General features: G+C 51.3%; 1 protein-coding gene and 1 long non-coding RNA gene across 3 annotated transcripts in view; one reads left to right on the top strand and one right to left on the bottom strand.

Moving 5' to 3' along the window:
• Positions 1–9,184: 9,184 nt before the first annotated feature.
• Positions 9,185–12,384, bottom strand: LOC121082525. Of its 2 annotated transcripts, XR_005826048.1 has the most exons (3): positions 12,244–12,384; positions 10,285–10,340; positions 9,185–9,334 (listed from the first exon to the last, which is right to left on the bottom strand). It is a non-coding gene; the product is annotated as an uncharacterized LOC121082525 (long non-coding RNA). The 2 variants fall into 2 exon arrangements; XR_005826047.1 differs by lacking the exon at positions 12,244–12,384 and having other exon boundaries at positions 10,285–12,014.
• Positions 12,385–12,670: 286 nt separating this feature from the next.
• Positions 12,671–16,757, top strand: part of MAP2K6 (mitogen-activated protein kinase kinase 6) — a 55,590-nt gene continuing 51,503 nt past the window's right edge. The window contains exon 1 of the mRNA XM_040582067.1: positions 12,671–12,953. Within this exon, the coding sequence (XP_040438001.1) occupies positions 12,938–12,953 (16 nt within the window). The 5' untranslated portion in view covers positions 12,671–12,937. The remainder of the gene's footprint in view (positions 12,954–16,757) is intronic.

The raw sequence follows: 16,757 nt of genomic DNA on the forward strand, positions 1-16,757 counted from the left end.
TTGGGTTTTGAGGCTCCCAGTTGGGTTCTACTGGTCCCAGTTGCTACTCTACATTTTTCCTTGGAAAACTGAATCAGGAGACTCTGTCCTCATCCAGACAAGAAGAAAAGGGTCTCAAAGCCCAGCAGTGGGAGCAGGGCCAGCAGGGGCAGGCGTGGTGGCCCTGCAGGAGCCTCTGCCTTCACACCTCACCCCAGCGAAGATCTCCTGTCTGGAGATGCCCAGAGCCGAGCCCCAGCCCTGGAGCGGGGACCGGCAGCCCCCAGCAGCAGAAATCCCGTGGGCCGGTACGGCGAGGCTCGGGGGGGGGGTGGGGGAGTGGGGGGAAAGGGTTTGGAGGGGGAGGGTTTGGGGGGGGTGGTTTGGGGGGGTGGATTTCAGGGGAAGGGATTGTGGGGCAAGGTTTTGGGGAGGGGGCTCTGGGGGGCAGATTTTTGCAGGGGAGGTGTCAGGAGGGAGGTTTGGGTTGGACTTTTGGGGGGGAGGCTGCTTCCACCAGGTGACCCCCAAGAGCGGGCGGCCCAGCATCGGTGGGTCCAGGCTTCTTCAGATCCTTCACATACAGAAAATGGTCAAATCCCACCCAACCTTTGTGCTAGCACTTCCTTTAGGGAAAAACAGCCAGCAGGAAGGCGTGCTTCAACCCGTAACTGGAAACTTCCTTTTTTCAGTAGTTTCCCCCTTGACAACAAGCATTAGATAAAAGTACTGAATTAAATAATGCCCTTTAGTTTAGCCTAACGAAGACTGCGTAAATAAAATGGCATAACTTGAGCTTCCAAAAAAACCAACCCAACCCACCCAACACTTCTTGGCTTGATCCGTCCAGCATTAAACGGAACAGAAGCCGAATTCTGGGCACTTTGATGTTTGTGGTGGTCTCTGTTTATACTTAAAAGATGTGCACGGAGATCAGGGGGGTGATGTGCTGGTCCCAGTCCAACCCCAAGCGGCTGCTGGCGATACGGGCTGAGGACATCCAGACCATGGCAAAATTTGTCCTTGAGCTGCAGGGCAGCACCCCACCACCTCCCTGTGCCGGGGGCGTGGGGGCTGCCCTCGCTTTCCAGGTACGCAGCACCCACGGAGGTGACCCAGCGCCAGGACTGCCCGGTCCCCAGCTCTCCTTAGCACCCTGTTTCTGCTCTGCGTAGGCAAGCAAGCAGCGCTTGAGTTTGGAATATAGAATTCAACACTTTAAGGAATTCAAACATCTGAACTCCCCATTTTGCTGGTGCTTATGCCAGTAAGCCTCCAGTTTGTTTTCTGTGCCTAAATGACTGACAGCTCACGCTGAAGCAGTGGGATTTTTTTCCAGTTCTCATCACTTTGGGCTGATGGACTCCGTGTCGCACCGTGAGCTCTGAAACCACAGCGGCACGTGTGGAATGGCACTTCTTCCCTGCCTGATGTGGATGGCCGTTCCTTCCACTTTCTTTTTAAAGGATCTCCTGACAGAAGTATTTCTTTGAAAAAAGAAAGTTGTGCACAGGTGCTCACCTAAGGAGTTCTGTCAACAGGATATTATGGAAACGCAGTTCATTGCGCTGCAGTTGTAATGCACTAATCCATCGTGTTTCAGAAAGGAAACATGGTCAACTCAGTTTCCTTTTGTTGAGTAGGTAGTGACTCAGCCTTTCAAAAGTAAAAAGAAAAAAAAAGTAAGCATTAAAAAAGTAAAAAGAAAAAAAAGTAAGCATTGAAAGTGCCAAGGACATTTCCAAGTTCTCCGGTAGCATCCCTGCTCATCCTGCTGGTGAAAGGACGGCGAACCCCGCGGCGCCTGGCCATGGAGCACAGCGGGTAGGAGATGCCTGCAGCACAGCAGCCTGTTCCTTGCCATCAACATACAAAGGATGGAAGGTTCTGCCCGTCCTTTCTTGTGCTGTGTTGAGAGGGGAGCACAAGTTCAGTAGCGAGACAACAAATCGATGGCCAGAGCTGGAACATTATTCTCAGATTTCAGTTAGGTGGATGTGGCCCTTCTGTCCCCTGCGGCTTTTGTGTCTCAGCTGGAAAGAACGCGCCTGCTCCGATTGCTCTTCCCATTCTGCAGAGAGTTTGCAAAAAGCCCAGGAACGTTGGAATGATTTTGTCCAGCGATGCAGAAGCTTCAGGTAAGCAGCTGCTCTTTCACTGTCTCTCTTTTTACCAGAGCTTTGCAGAGCCCTCTGAGAACCGGAGGCTCACCACATAAATTGCTCAGATTCAAATACAGAAATTATTTTACATTTTCCTTTGGACTTAGCATCTCCTTATTAACTGACTTGAGTCCTGCTCCTGGCCCACTCCTTGTTACTGTTTATATGCATTTTTCTCACGCAAACAGCTGGCTCGGGCACTGGCCATGCTGCTTCTGTGCTGCAGGTGCTCTCCTGACCTGGGGCTCATCGCTGTCACAGGCGGACCGAGTGACCACCACCAAGGGGCGACTGACGCTGGGAGTCCTTGGCACACTCTTCCTTTGGCATCTAAGAGCTCTTTTGCTTTCCAGAAAGCAGAAATAAAAAAAAAGAAACAGCATTTAGACTGTAAATCATAGATATCCTCATCATGCACTCAGAGGGCATAGATGCTCTCCCCCAACACCCGGGTCCGCCTGCCTCCAAACCAGTGCCTGCAAGTCCTCCCAGGTTGTGATTCCCTTGAAGCCCAGCGCTGACAGCAGGTTTTCAGCCTCGTGCCAGCAGCCTGCCTCCTCTCCGCTGAGGGTCTGCATTGAAGAACTGCTCTTTCCTTTCTTCCAGGGATCGTTACTAGAGACTGTGCCGGGCAGAACAAATTACAGGTGAAAAAAAATGAGTTCCCCATTGTGTCCTGCTTCTATTTGGAGACACCATTTCCTGAGTGCCCAGCACTTCAGCAGAACACAGGTGGGGAGAACAAAACCACAGTAATGTGCTTGTGCCTTTTTTCATTATGGTGAGTTTTGTTCAGCTGTAAGGCAGCATGCAGCACAGTTCATCATTAGGAGCATCAGGGGTGCCCAGCAGAGCATGGACCAAGCAGGAACCGCTGCTGCTTCCCGGCTTCTTTCACCTGCTGTGGTTTCATCCAGATTGAAGCAAAATAAAGCTGTTAAAAAAGCAGGCTTCTCTGGATTTTTTTTAAGGTTTAATTAATCAGAGAAGTTGCCACCAACAGTTAAGCCCATTCTCAGAAATTAGGTAGCTTTTTCTGGAAGCAATTATTCCACCCTCCGGAGCAGAGGCTATGGCTTGCAAGAAGACAGAACAGGCTTTAGAGAGGAGATACATTCCATATTTAATAGAAATGATGTGTTTGCGTCGATAAACCTGTATATAAGCACAAGGGTGATGTATTTGCATCATCTAATGCTAGAGCCTGGATTCTCTGCCAGGGAAGCCCTTCAACAGTAATTCAGACCACCTAATTTAAGAGACCTGCCTCTTTCTGCGGGCTAGAAGGAGACTAAAATAAACCGTGCAAAACCCAACTTCCTTCAGCACTTGCTGCCCAAAGCCTGCAGCTGCACCCAGCTGAGGAGGGTGCTCCGCTGGTGCCAAAGCCAGGAGCTCTTTGCCACCAAAAACCTCCCTGACACTCAGAAGCAGGGCACAAATACCAAGTACAGGCCAATACCAACAGCACTTTATACTCGTGTATAAAGAACAAGGGTTAAATCCCTGCTGGGGATGGCAGCATTTTGCATCTCCAGAATGGTTATGTAAAACAAATTCTTTAGAAGTCAGAGTTGCTCATAGTACGCAAGACAAAAAAATTACTCTGTGCCCTTATCCACCTTCTGTAACAACACTCAAACTGGCTCAAAATAAAATTTCAGAAAAGAATTTTCAATCTTGGCCTAAGACTTGGCACAGAGTTTCAGCCCAGAATAGACTTTTATGGAAACTTAGAAACCTCTGGAAAAAACAAGTTTTGTAACTGAAGCATCAATAGCCTCTTAACAACAGCAGTGCCAGGGGTACAAGGATAATACATCTATTGTACACAACGTATATAGAATACTATAATTACAGCCACATCAGTACAAATATATGTTCATTCTGGCCACGAATGATACCTCTTGTTTGTAGAAAAAAAGAACCAAAATTCCTATTTTAAATCTACAGAGTTCGGAGGGGGAAACGTGCCCCATTGCTGATGGGGACATGGCAGAAAACAGGTATTTTTCATCTGCGCTGCCCTGGTGTGCGGCAGCATCCCTGGATCCAGCGGCCGGCAAACACTTGCTGACCCCCAGCTGCATTCCCTGCCCACTGAATGTGCTGTACGCATTACGAAATGTAATTTCCCACTTTAGAAAAGCGCCGCCCTGGCTGGCTTTGTATTACAGCATGGTCTAGATATACATGTCATTTAAAGAAAATTACGCTTCCTGCTGCCGGCCCAGTAAAAATATCCCTTCAGACAGAGGCTGCTACCTGTCATTATTTAGCACCGCTTTTCTCAGAATCTCACTTTTGGAGCTGCTCACCCCCATTCAACCATGTCTGAGAACATTTTTGCAGTGGATTCCTCCTTCTCCTTCCTCCCTGGCTGCCGGAGAGGCACCAGCTTCCAGCCCTGAATATCTGGGCTTCTCCTTGCCTTGCATGCTCTGTTCCGGGCGTTTCCGGGTGGTCTCCTACCAAACCTGGCTGGGACACGGTGCAGTATTGCATCCATAGCCAAAAATCACGGGGCGCCCACATTTGATGCAGGGCTTTGCCGACAGAGCTGCCGTGCAGAGGCAAAGCCCCTGCAAAGCGACACGGGGCTCACGGCCGCCTTCGCCCTCAGTGTCCAAGAGCCCTGGTGCACGTGTTTACACCAAGCCATCCACATTTGTATCGCGTTAAACACGAGCGCAAAAGACTTAACCACAGGCTTTTGACAAACTCTTCAGATGCATTCAGAAAGAAAACTGGCTCCAGTAATTAACTTCAGATCATATTACCCCAAGAGTTACATAAATATAATAAAGGTTTAATACACCGCCTAGACAAAAAACCCCACACACATAGTGGTGGGTAAGTGATAAAGACCATCTGACCCCGGATTGCTCACGGGCAGGTCTGGTCTGGCAGCGAGGAGCCTGCCTGTGGGAAGCCCTCGGACCCCCCCGGTGCTCAGCCCCTGTGGGGGAGCCGGGACCCCGCTGCAGCCACGCTCCCGCCGAAAGCCCCCGCGCAGGAGCATGTGCAGGCACGGGATTGCAGCCGGGGTAATCCTGAGCAATGAGCTGGTTACGGCTGAACCCTTAATAGCACTGTTGAACGAGCCTGCAACTCATTTTGCTGAAAAAAAAAAACCAACACAAAACAACAGCAGAACGAAGGAGTCGGGGAAAACCAGCAAGAAACAAAGTTCAAAGCACAGAGCAGTGCCACAAGGCAAAAAACCCACACAACCCAAACTTAAACTCCTATGTGAGCCAGGCAGCAAGGGCAGGTGACGCGCAGGGACGGACATCCATGGGGCCAGAGGTTGCACCTGCATCTACACCCAGCCAACAGCATCCCACCGGCGTCCCTGCGTGGGGCTGGCGGCTCCAGCTCCGGGCTCGTCGGGGTCCTGCCCCCACTGCTGCCTGCCAGGGAAGGAGCAGGAGCACTCCCCAAACAGCGCCCAGCTGGCTGGCGTTTATTTAATGCAGCTTAAAAGTGCCTCGATTTTAGAAGAACCTTGATGAAGTCCTTTAAAATGCTCTCGGATGTGGTGTTTTGCCCATCCCAATGCAAGGGCTTGGGTACCGGCGGCTGGGCAGAGTTTAGAAAAGCCTGAATTTCCTTTATTGCTCCTGTCTTTGGGATGAAGCCACTGGGCATTCAAACAACGCCTGGTGAGTGACCTGCAAATCTTACCACTGTGGAGACTAAAGGTGATGGATGTGACCCTGAAAGGTGTTTAACCATCCCGCTTCCCCCAGCAGAGCTGTGCAGCCGCAGGGCGCTGAGTGCGGAGCCTATGGCACGGCGTCAGGCTGGGGGTGTACATACCCCAGTGTACCCAGTGTACGTACACATTCTGGTGCGGGAAGCACCCAGAGCCAGCACTTGAAATCTAGCAAAGCACAAAAGGCCTGGGACTGACAACTGAACCGAGTGCTCGCAAGATGCCCGAAGGATGCATTTTGGTCCATTACTTCACTGAAGTAAACAGAGAATCTATTCTATACATATATGTATATGCATGGAGTACAGATAGGAGGAAATGCAAACAGCAAAAGAACAACCAGTGGTTTTGCAGCACTAAAAGCCACACCAGCAGCCAAGGAAAAAGCAGCCACGACACTTAGCTCTGCCTCTGTCGTGCCACCCCTAATGTGTGACAGAGGGGGGCCCCCTCTGATGGCAGCTTTCTCTGCACAGGGCATGTGTCGAGCGTGGACATCTGTGTCCAGCAACACCACAAAAAAGTGATCACACAAAATGTATCTGGTAAAATGTCAGGTTTTTTTACAAGAGACAAAACCATTTCCAAGAGCACGACTGCCCAGGAGGGCCATGCAATGGAAGACATGCCATAGAAAAATACCTTTTCCCCCAGCTGCCAAGTAAATGATTTCCAGAGGTATGAAGCTACTTTAGTTCATCTGTGCATTAACCCTACATTTAAAAAAATAATAATTTAAAAACTCTGGCTCTCACATGTCACAGCTCTCCACTCCATCTCTGTCCCCCTGCTTTAGGTTAACAGCCACTGACAGCACCCTCGCCCCTCCTGGCAGAGCGGGCTCAACCATCATTATTATCTAGCCAGATTTACGACTCTAAGACTTATTATTAGGTTACTGAGTTGAAAGTAGGTTTTATTTATTCGCCTCTGCCACTTTTACATGCTGCATATACTTCTAGGGTCACTTTATCCTCTCTGAATTCCCTAGCTATCTGGCTAAAGCCACACAGAGACTTTCCCAACTATCCCACCTTGCGTGCACAGTTTGTTTAATTTCTGCTAAGTGCAACATCCTCCTGGGCTTTTCATCCACCTACTCGGGACTCTGAGGTGTAAAAATGTGCTACAAGCTAATGGCTGCAAGAGAAGATGCTTCAGGAGAAGGAGACGGAGGAAATTCAGACAAAAGGTAAGATGTGGCTGAACTCTCAGGGTCTGTGTTTGGCTTTCAGCACTTGCAGCCTGCAATTCCCTTTAAACTGGGGAACAAAGGAATGCGGGATGCGGCTCGGCACCATTCAGGCTGGTGAAGAGCAGATGGTCTCTGCTCCCAGAAGCGGCTCGTGCTCTGGACAGCTCATTGTTTCCCACCTCCTCTCCTGTCAAGCTGCATTCTCCTCCCCAGCATCTGCACCCACTGTTTGCTTTGGCTTTTCTTCAAGCCTCTTCCCCAGACACCCCGTCGGGGGCATCCCTTTTTCCAGCTGGTCCGTCTTCTCCTGGAGAACTTCCTACACTCTCTCCACCTCCTGCGGCAGAGCCCTGCCCTGCCCTGCCTGCCCCATAGCAGGCAGAGCCTTCAGTGTGCTTATTCCCACTATTTTTCCTTTTCAGCTTGGCAGTGTGAGGCCACAGCACCTGGGGAGCATTAGGGAAATGGCTGGCCATCTCCTCTGCTTCCCTATGGAGGCTGACCACTGCCTCAGCTGAAAAATGACGAGAAATTTCATGAGATACTGTCCAGGGGATGGGATCACGCTTGAAAATACCACTGCCCTGCCTGGTGTCGCTAAAAGCCATCGTTACACCCTCTCACAGGACAGACCAAGCCAAACCCTCGTTACGTTTGCCCCACAATTATCCTTTCTCCACAGCTCCCATTCCCACGAAGGGAGGTGATGGCTGGAAGCAGAATAATCCATCAAAAACACGAACCGGAACGGAAGGAAACCAAACCAGCCGCCAGGTCCCCCTGCAGAGGTCCTGCTGGAGCCCGTCCCACCTCCTGCTCCATCGATGTTGGCTCACCAAGCTCCTCTGCTCTGCTCCACTTCTTCATTTGCAAAGCGTATCGGTTTTGGAAGATCCCATTTCCCAGGCACCGTGACTTCTGTCCGTCCCTGCACAGCGTTGTCATCCAAAAACCACAACAGCTTCAGAGCAATAGCTACGACACCTTCACAGTGCATGACCTGTTGGGAAACCTGTGATTTGAGTCCCAGAACCTGGTCTTAGTGTTCAAGGATGTAAAAGAAGGTACCGGAGGTGTTTTGGACACCAGTTTTCCTTCTCTTTCACACCATCTATGGTTACAACAGTTATAAACCACACGTGACTGGCATCTGAATTTTCCAAACAATTCTTAGTGATGGGATATGAAGCAGGGGAAAACATATCCCTCCCCACTGAGATGTAAGAAATTGCAATATATAAACTCTGACAACGGTCATGCAAGAGTGAAGAGGACAACCCTGCGAAGCTGCACCCCTCGAGCTAACTTTGTTTGTGGACAGAGATCTGGGATTAATTTTTGGGCTGTCGATTATCCACAAGCGAGCGTTCGTGCAAACACTGAAACTGAAGCCTCTAATTGTATTTTTACTGGACAAACCCACCACATGACACGGCTCGCCTTCCAAGCGCCCCGATCAAAGCAAATGCTGGAAATGAAGTCGTGCCTAAAACAAATACATATTGCGGGGCAAATCTCCTGTTTACCAATGCAGAGAGGAGATTTGTCAGTAGCGTCCTGAAACCACAACACGCTGGTCCAATTTCTCCACAGCAAATTCGTTTCTTAGCAATGAAGGAGCAAGCTAGAAGGAGGGATAAACAAACCGTAACATGTATAAAAGTCAAATTACTATACACAGAGAGTAAGTACTGGAGAAATAGTTATGGCCAGACCCAGATGTAGAAATCAGATCCCTTTGTTCAGACCTACGGATTGCCCCTAGCAGTAACTCCCCCCCCTCCCAGCTGCTCTCTCCCAGGCACTTTGCAGGACAGCTGCATTTCACACCATGCACTACTCAACAATTTACCTCCTAAAACATCACTGCACAGGGATGCACACGGCAGGGCACTACTCGTTGACACAAGATGATTAAAGTAGCGTTCCTAAAAAATTTACTTAATACATGTTGGGAGACATAGGCTCACGTAAGGCACCTTGCTGGCCCCGGTGCATCGCCCCGCAGCCTTTAGGCACATAACCATTTGCAAAGAGATTCTGCTGTTCTGCTTCAGCAGCTGCTCTCGTGAACCGACTGCTGCACAGCAAATCAAAATGTTTGGCTGTAAAATAAACCAGCAACACGAGTAGTGTTTAAAAAGTGTATTTAACAAGCCATTGGAAGAGAAACGTCCTTTTCCGCAGCTTGGAAGCACTGCTGACCGGAGGAGGAGGCGATTTGAGCAGCAGAGATGGACATCTGAGCCTGTTACTGGGCAGGAGGAGGGTGAATCCTTCCTAGGGCAAAGGAGACCTGGTCACGTCTGCAGAATTTAGACTTAGAAAAGATTCACCAAGGGGAAATGGAACACGGAGCTTAAAGGCTGGGCACTGTGCTGGAGCAATAGTGAACAATAAAGACAATAAAGTGTTTTGGTAGCACTTGAGGCAGAGCTGATGGTAACCTGGTCACAGCACCGTGATGTGCCGAATGGAAGCTCAGTCACAGAATCCTGGAATCGTTTAGGTCGAACGAGACTCTTAACATCGTCGAGTCCAACCATTAACCCAGCACCAGCAAATTACATCGGGTCACCCACCGACATCCCCACTGGGCTCTGGGGCACGGGCAGGCATCCTGCAGTGGCCGGGGAAGGCTGCAGCCCTCACCGCCCGCCCCGCCCCCCCCCCCCAATCCCCCGGGGCAGCCCCCGGCCTGGGGGAAGCACTGGCCCACCTCCCCACCTCCCCAGCCACACTGCCAGGTCCTGCCCAGACTCATCCACAGCTGAACTTCACACACCCTCCACCCCCCGCTCCACAAACCCTTGCACAGCACATGACAGACAGACAAGCCTCTGCAGGTCCCAGGGTCAGCCTAAACCCATTAAAACTGAGAGAAAATTTCCCTGGGCATTAGCAGGGCACTGCACAAGGGTGCCCTGATTCCGAGGAAGGCAACACTGCAGCGGAGCCCCAGGTCCCTGCATGCCTTTGGGGAGAGGGAATAGGAAAAACATCAAAAAACAATTAAAATGCGCTCTGTGCTGTTTGCTGGCTGCCAGTAGGGCGACACAGGTTTTGCTGTGCTGTCTGAGCTTGTTCGTGTGACAGCGACATCCCAGAGCACCTGATGGCACCGGGCAGCCAGCAAGGGACGCGGCTAGCACTCCGGGAAGCTGCAGAGAACAAGGACTCCATCCTCTATAGGACAAAATCCCTTCAACCAACCAGGCTTCTCTTCTCACCCGAGGGATGGTCAAAAACTTTGTGGAAAACCAAAGGAGCATCCCTCATTTTGCACCTGCAAATTAGACCAACAAAAGTTTGTTACAAACATTAAAAGCCAATTAAAAGCTATAGCGTTGCTGCACATCTTTATCAAGGCAAGGCCTCCGGGCCACGGCTGGCTCGCTACAGCAATCCTCGAAGGCTGCCCCACTCCTGCTAATTTAGCTTATAGCTACTGAATTTTAAAGCTGCCATTTGTAATGTGTTAGTTAAGGGTTTGTCAGAATTTCCATCGTAAACCTTTCATTTGGGGGATTTATTGCTGGGCTATAAGGATCTGCTCTGGCTGCAAGTTTGGCAGGAAGGACCACGTACAGCAGCACATTTCCCTCACCCCGCAATCACTCCCATCATTAGAAAGTTACACAGATCCCTAATTGAGGGTTACAGCCTCCTTCAGACTCCTTGCAGCTACAAATGGCAAAATCCCCGAGCGACGCCAGCCCAGCGCGAGCTCAGCCGCACGGGGCCGGCTGGCAGACGGGGCAGCACGAGGGCATGGTGTGAAAGTCAGCGGCAAGACACGTTTTCCAGCCCAAGGGAAAAGGGCACTGGGAGCGGTAGCGCTGCTCATGATCCCGGACACGCTCTCCGCGCAGCCTTTTCACTGGATTTTATCCCTTTGCCATCAGTGTTCCGCTGGTGCGTGAACAAACATCCTTGGCACTTGTTTAGCCGTAAGGTTTTTAGAGCACATATCTCTTAGCACTTATATGTTTTTTATTCCTCCAGTGTTCCTATAATGAAACATATATTTAATGTAAAGCACTGCTTTAGGAAGGTCGATCTTTTCCTTAGGGGCTTAGGGTCCCTATGTACAGAAGCGGGTCCCCACCTACCACACCCCAGCGTACAGCTGCGTTTCTGATCTGGACAGCATCCCCATCCTGGGGGGGGTGTCACCGCATCGGCTCCACTGGCTCTTCCCACAGGAAAACCCCATGAGCCCGCAAGGGCCGTGCTGCCCGCTTCAGAAAACATTCCATTTCAGACTGGGGATAAACTTGCTTCATCTGATCTGCCCGCGAGGGGAAAAAAAAACAGAAAGAAAAAATAAAAAAAAAAGAAAGAGAGATGAAGAAATTGCTAATGTTACATAAGGTGACTAAGAGCTGTGGTTAAGCCGGGGCACCACGGTACTACACACAATGTGTAAGGCCCCCGGCATCGCATGAGCACAAAGGAAGATGTTTCTCTCCAATGGATCCTTCAACATCTAAACCTACTGGAGACAAGATGGACCATGTCTTTTTGCCTTTTTCCACCCTGGTCTGCCCCTCTGTCACCGCGGCACACTAGAACACGGCATGGCCGGCGCAGGGTGATGGGTGCTGAGGCCATGCGCGCACCCACGTGTTGGCAGCACTGGCCGGACCCCAGCACGTGGAGGGAGTGACGGGGCCGATGCCTTGAAGACCCCCGTGGGCAACCTTCCTTGCTGCCATCCCAGCACAGCCACGGCCACGGCCACGGCCACGGCCACGGCCAGCCACAGCTCCTGACCCGCAGCCGGCCTGGCCCCCCCAGGACGCTGCTGGGCAGCACCTTCGCTGGGGGGCTGCCACCCTCCCTCCAGCCGGGTAACAGGAGGAGCAGGAGGAGCAGGAGGAGGGTATCCTGCAGCCACCACAGCCCACACCATGCCGGCGGCGCTGGAGAACTGCACAGCAGGCAGGCAGGGGCGCAGGCAGGCAGGGGCGCAGGCAGGCAGGGGCGCAGGCAGGCAGGGGCGCAGGCAGGCAGGGGTGCAGGGAGGCAGGGGCGCAGGCAGGCAGGGGCGCAGGCAGGCAGGGGCGCAGGCAGGCAGGGGCGCAGGGAGGCTGGCAAGGAGGCAGGCAGGCAGGAGTGCAGGCAGGAGTGCAGGCAGGGGGCAGGGAGGCAGGCAGGGAGGCAGGCAGCGGTGCAGGCAGACGCACAGGCAGGGACCTTGCTCCCTCGCAGCCACAGCAGTCCGGTGGAAAAAAATAAAAATGAAGGCGAGCCGCCGCGCTGGGGTGCGGAGCCGCCGCGCTGGGGTGCGGAGCCGCCGCCACCCCGGGGCTCCTCCGCGCATCACCCCCGACACCGCAGCGCCGGGCACCCGCCGCCGCCCCCTCCCGACGCTTTGCGCGCGATTTGCGCGCCCCGCGCGCCGCCCCTCCACCCCTCCGCGCGCCGCCCCCGCCCCCCCCGCGCCGCTCCCCCCCCCCCTCCGCGCGCGCAGCCTCCGCGGGCGCGCGGCCCCGCGCCGCCCCCTGCAGGACGCGGCGGGACTACAGCACCCAGGCGGCCCCGCGGCGGCCGTCGGCAGCGCGCCTGCGCACTGCGCCCCCAGCTCCAAGTTTGGAGCTTTTAGCTGCCAGCCCTGGCCCATCATGTAGGTGCAGCAGAGCCTTCCCTACCATTGCAAGCAGGGGGGGCGGAAACCCCCCGCTCTGCAAGCTGCCCTGCAAAGTGTGCAATTGCACGGCCCCCCCCGCTGCAAGGAGAGCTGCTGCAGCAAGTCAGGAAAACTCCAGTTGCATGAAGATTGAGCGCTTGCAGTTTGCATCTTTGTTGCAAAACTAGCTCCAGAAGAGAGGCAAGGCAAAGTCTTTTGTGCTCCCCTCCCCCATCAAAGCAAAGGGGAAAATGTCTCAGTCGAGAGGTAAGGCTCCTACTTCTGTTCGTTGCAGATATGCAAAAAGTCGTGCATGCATTTTGAAGTGCATGCATGCATTTTTCGGGATGCAATTGCATTTTGAAGTTTGAGGCTTTCAATGGCTCTCAGTTGCATTTCCTGTTTAGTATGTGCCTTTTTGCAGCCACACACACACTCACACACACAGTTCCTGTAAGGCAGGGCTTGCAGTTCAGCTGTGCATTGACGTTATTTGAATTCTTCTGCGGGGATTACTGAGCCCTTTTTGCCTTTTGCACAGTCAGGACAGATAAAGGGTGTTGGAGAGCAGATGCATTCGCTGCCGTATAGCTGCATGCAAAATGGGCACGGTGCATGCGAATTGCAGCTAATTTCAAGTGCAGCATTAAATGAAACTTTTGAAGAAGTCCGTGGACGAGATGAAAGGTGCAACTTGAGTGGAGTTACCACGAATTAAATATATCCCTATGTTTCCATGGGAAAGTATTGTTCTTGTGCCAGGACAGATCATTTTCCACCGATTTCTTCCCCCCCCCCCCCCCCCCCCCCCCCCCAATATTTGGTAACTTTTGGTGGCAGGCAGCAGTGTGGTTTGTAACACCAGATCGCTAAGAGCATGCACCAGGGCTGCTTTATTTAGCATTTAGGAGCCCGAGCTCGGCACTTCGGATGGAGCGGGAGGGGCGTATTTGGGTAGGGGACAACAGTGATTTATTTTATTTTATTTATTTTTATCTTAATTTTTTCTTGCCAGCGTGGTGGTGGTGGGTAATCTCGATCTTTGCTTTTTAACTTGATGATTATTCCGGGGTGGCTCAGCCTTGTGTCCTGCAAGGGGGTGGTGGTGGTGGGAGGAGGTGGAGAATTTAATATTGCAGAAATGCTGTGGGAATGCAATAGCCCCTGCAAGACCAAGTGGAGATGTTTAAGGAGGAGTTGCTCCGGCCATTCATTGTGAAAATAGATGCACATATGTCAGCAGCCGGCCGCACGGATGCAGGCTTTGGAGCTTCTTTTAAATGTTTGGACTTGATATTGCAGCTTGGCTCTCCCTGCATTTTGCAGCCCTCACACATATTGGGGAGCAGGGGGGGTGAGAGACAGTGCATGGCCCGGTGGGAGAGTGGTTCCCAGACTGGGACTGGGGCTTTTTTTATTGCTGTTATTTTATTTTAAAAAGACATCTGTGAAGTCAGTGGCCTTCCACTATAAGCCTTGCTGGGAGGGCATAGGAAGGAGGTGCTGTCACAGCTCTTGCCACACAGTTTTCCTTTGTAAGAAAAATGTAAAGTTGTTGTATAATTTATTCCTAATTTGGGTTTGCTGCAGTCATCTTTTCCAGCCAAGCAGAGAATTGTAAAAGTTTCCAATAGAAAGAGCCAAGGAAGTTTGATAATGCAAAATTGAACCAAGTGATACCCGCAGCACGCTGCCGCTCGCAGGAGGGTCACCGTGAGATCCACGGAGGGGCAGGGGCCGGGCAGGGGAGCAGCTGCTTCCCGGGGGTCCCTGGAAAGCCTCGGGGTGGGAAAGCCTGGCCACGCAGGGCTGGTGACGGGCAGGGACCTGTGCTGGTGGCCCTGCAGCCCACCCTCCCTGGGTGCCGCTTAGCCCCCACGCTCGCCAGCACTGGCCTTGTCCGTCCTTCTCAGTACCGGGAAAATGGGAAAGTACGAGTAGCCAACCCACAAAACACGATCCCGATGAATGGCATCATTCTTGAATCTGTTTTCCCGTCCATCTCACGCTCTGCAATACAAGTGTCTAAGTTTGAATTCCTTACATGGATAACTTTTCCAAGTTCAGTTGTTCAGGCTGAGGTTTTGCTCGGGAAGGGGTTTCAGCTCCAGGGTTTGCACCAGAGGTATCATTCTTCAGGATGAATTAAGGGAGGCATAATCTGCATTTCAGGATCGGCTTTCATGTGTTGCACAGGAGGTTCCTCGTCAGCTTTCTAAAATACTGCACAGAGCTTCAGCCAGCTGCTAAGCCCTCTCCCTGCTTTGAATCATTTCCAAAGTTGTTCTGAGAATTTGCCAGAGATTAATTTTTTTTTTTTTTTTAAACGCTGCTTGTCAGGGGAGCATGTAATCAGGAGGGTTATTCCCTGATAAGACTTAGTCCCTGCAAGGAATCCCACCTAGCTGGGAGGGCAGAACTGCACCTCGGACCCTGCCTGTGCCATGCGATGAAGCGGAGGGAGCTGCTTTCTGCACAACCATAGCACGGGCTGTAGGAGATAAAACTCCCTGGAGTTGGGAAGCAACAGTTCCATTCTGGCCCCCTCTGCAGCAGAAACCAGTAGATGCCTCCAGCATCGCGCTTGCCAGTTCCCAGCCACGTTACCTGCTGGACTCCCTAAGACTTTGCGGTCAACAAAATACAGGTCAAGTCAAAGGCACCACTGGGTGCAAGCGCCTGCATTTCACCCCATGCTCATTTCTACCTTCGTTCCCTCTTTTATGTTGCAAAATAGGATTTGTAGTTGGATGGAGCAACCCATAGTAAATAAGATTTCTCCAAGCACTGCAGGGACCTGCAGCCTGTTTCTCACCTTCAGAGAGGAGCCCGCTCTGGACAAGTGGGACTCGATGTTGGTGGTAGCTCAGAAGTTGTTGAATCGTTGCCCAAATACGGCACATTTGGCTGTCATGACTAATAGGATATTATTCTGGAAGAGAAAAAAATGCGGAAGTCCATATTAATTACAAGCTAAACGCAGTTTGAGGCTATAAATCTGAACTCTCGTGACAGCAGATATATTCAAGAGTCTTCCAAATTCATTTTAATGGGGGAATTATTCACTCGCAAAGCCCACATCAGAGAAGCAACCTGCAAATATGCAAATTTCTCCACTGAAATAAGGGAAGGGGAAGCAGCTCCCATTAGAGCACTAATTCATAAATAGTATGTTGAAATGAGCTACATTTAACTAAACGTTGCTGTCCATTGATCTCATTCATAATGCTTAGACTTCGCTGTTTCAAGTACAATTTTTTGTGCTCTAGCTGAAAAGGGATACAGAGATTACGAGAACCACGTCCCACGTGATGCTGGCTGAACATGTACCCTATGGACTTTGACCAAAGGCCCTGCAGCCCTGCACCAATTCAAAATACTACATTTTATGTAAAATGCTCTTTTTTTGCCCAGCTAGAATTCTCAGTGCAACAGATGCAAAGCCTAAATGGTAGTGTGGTTGTTTGTTTTTTTTTTTTTTTTTAAAATCCTAGGTAGGTGGCAGGTTTTTGCTAGTATAAAATTAACCCATAAGCAGTGTGAAGCTCCCGTTGGTTGTGCAATGTGCAGTTTGCCTCGTCAGCACCACCTCAGCTTCTCACCATTAACGCACTCCCATGACATAGGTGCTTGGCAAGGGCAGGCTTTGCAAGAGCACGGTGAGCAAATCTGTGGCATGGGCAGCGAGGTGTGAGCCTAGCAAAGCCTGGTCTAGCAGCAGCACAGGCAATTTCAGGTAGAGTTGTTGATTTATTTATTTATTTATTTTTTTAAGGATACCATGTTGAATTAGTATTTCACCCTGTTGCATGCATAGCCGGCTCTGCTATACCACCTGTGGAGGTGCCTGTGTACTTACTTTGGGTTAAGAGGGGGCAAACGCTTATAAAGAGGTTTAAAAGTCTCATGCGGTGCCATGCTGGAGGAATTAGGCAGCATGGCCAGAAAGAAAAATAACTAGTCAGGATAGAAAGGATGAGGCTAGAAATGACGTCTGACATACGCCCAAGCCACTGCTCTGCACAGCTGAGCAAGAGTTGCTGCCTTTTGCTGCCTGCTCCCTCTGCGTTG

This window comes from Falco naumanni, chromosome 1 (genome assembly GCF_017639655.2).
Source record: "Falco naumanni isolate bFalNau1 chromosome 1, bFalNau1.pat, whole genome shotgun sequence".
Taxonomy (NCBI): domain Eukaryota; kingdom Metazoa; phylum Chordata; class Aves; order Falconiformes; family Falconidae; genus Falco; species Falco naumanni.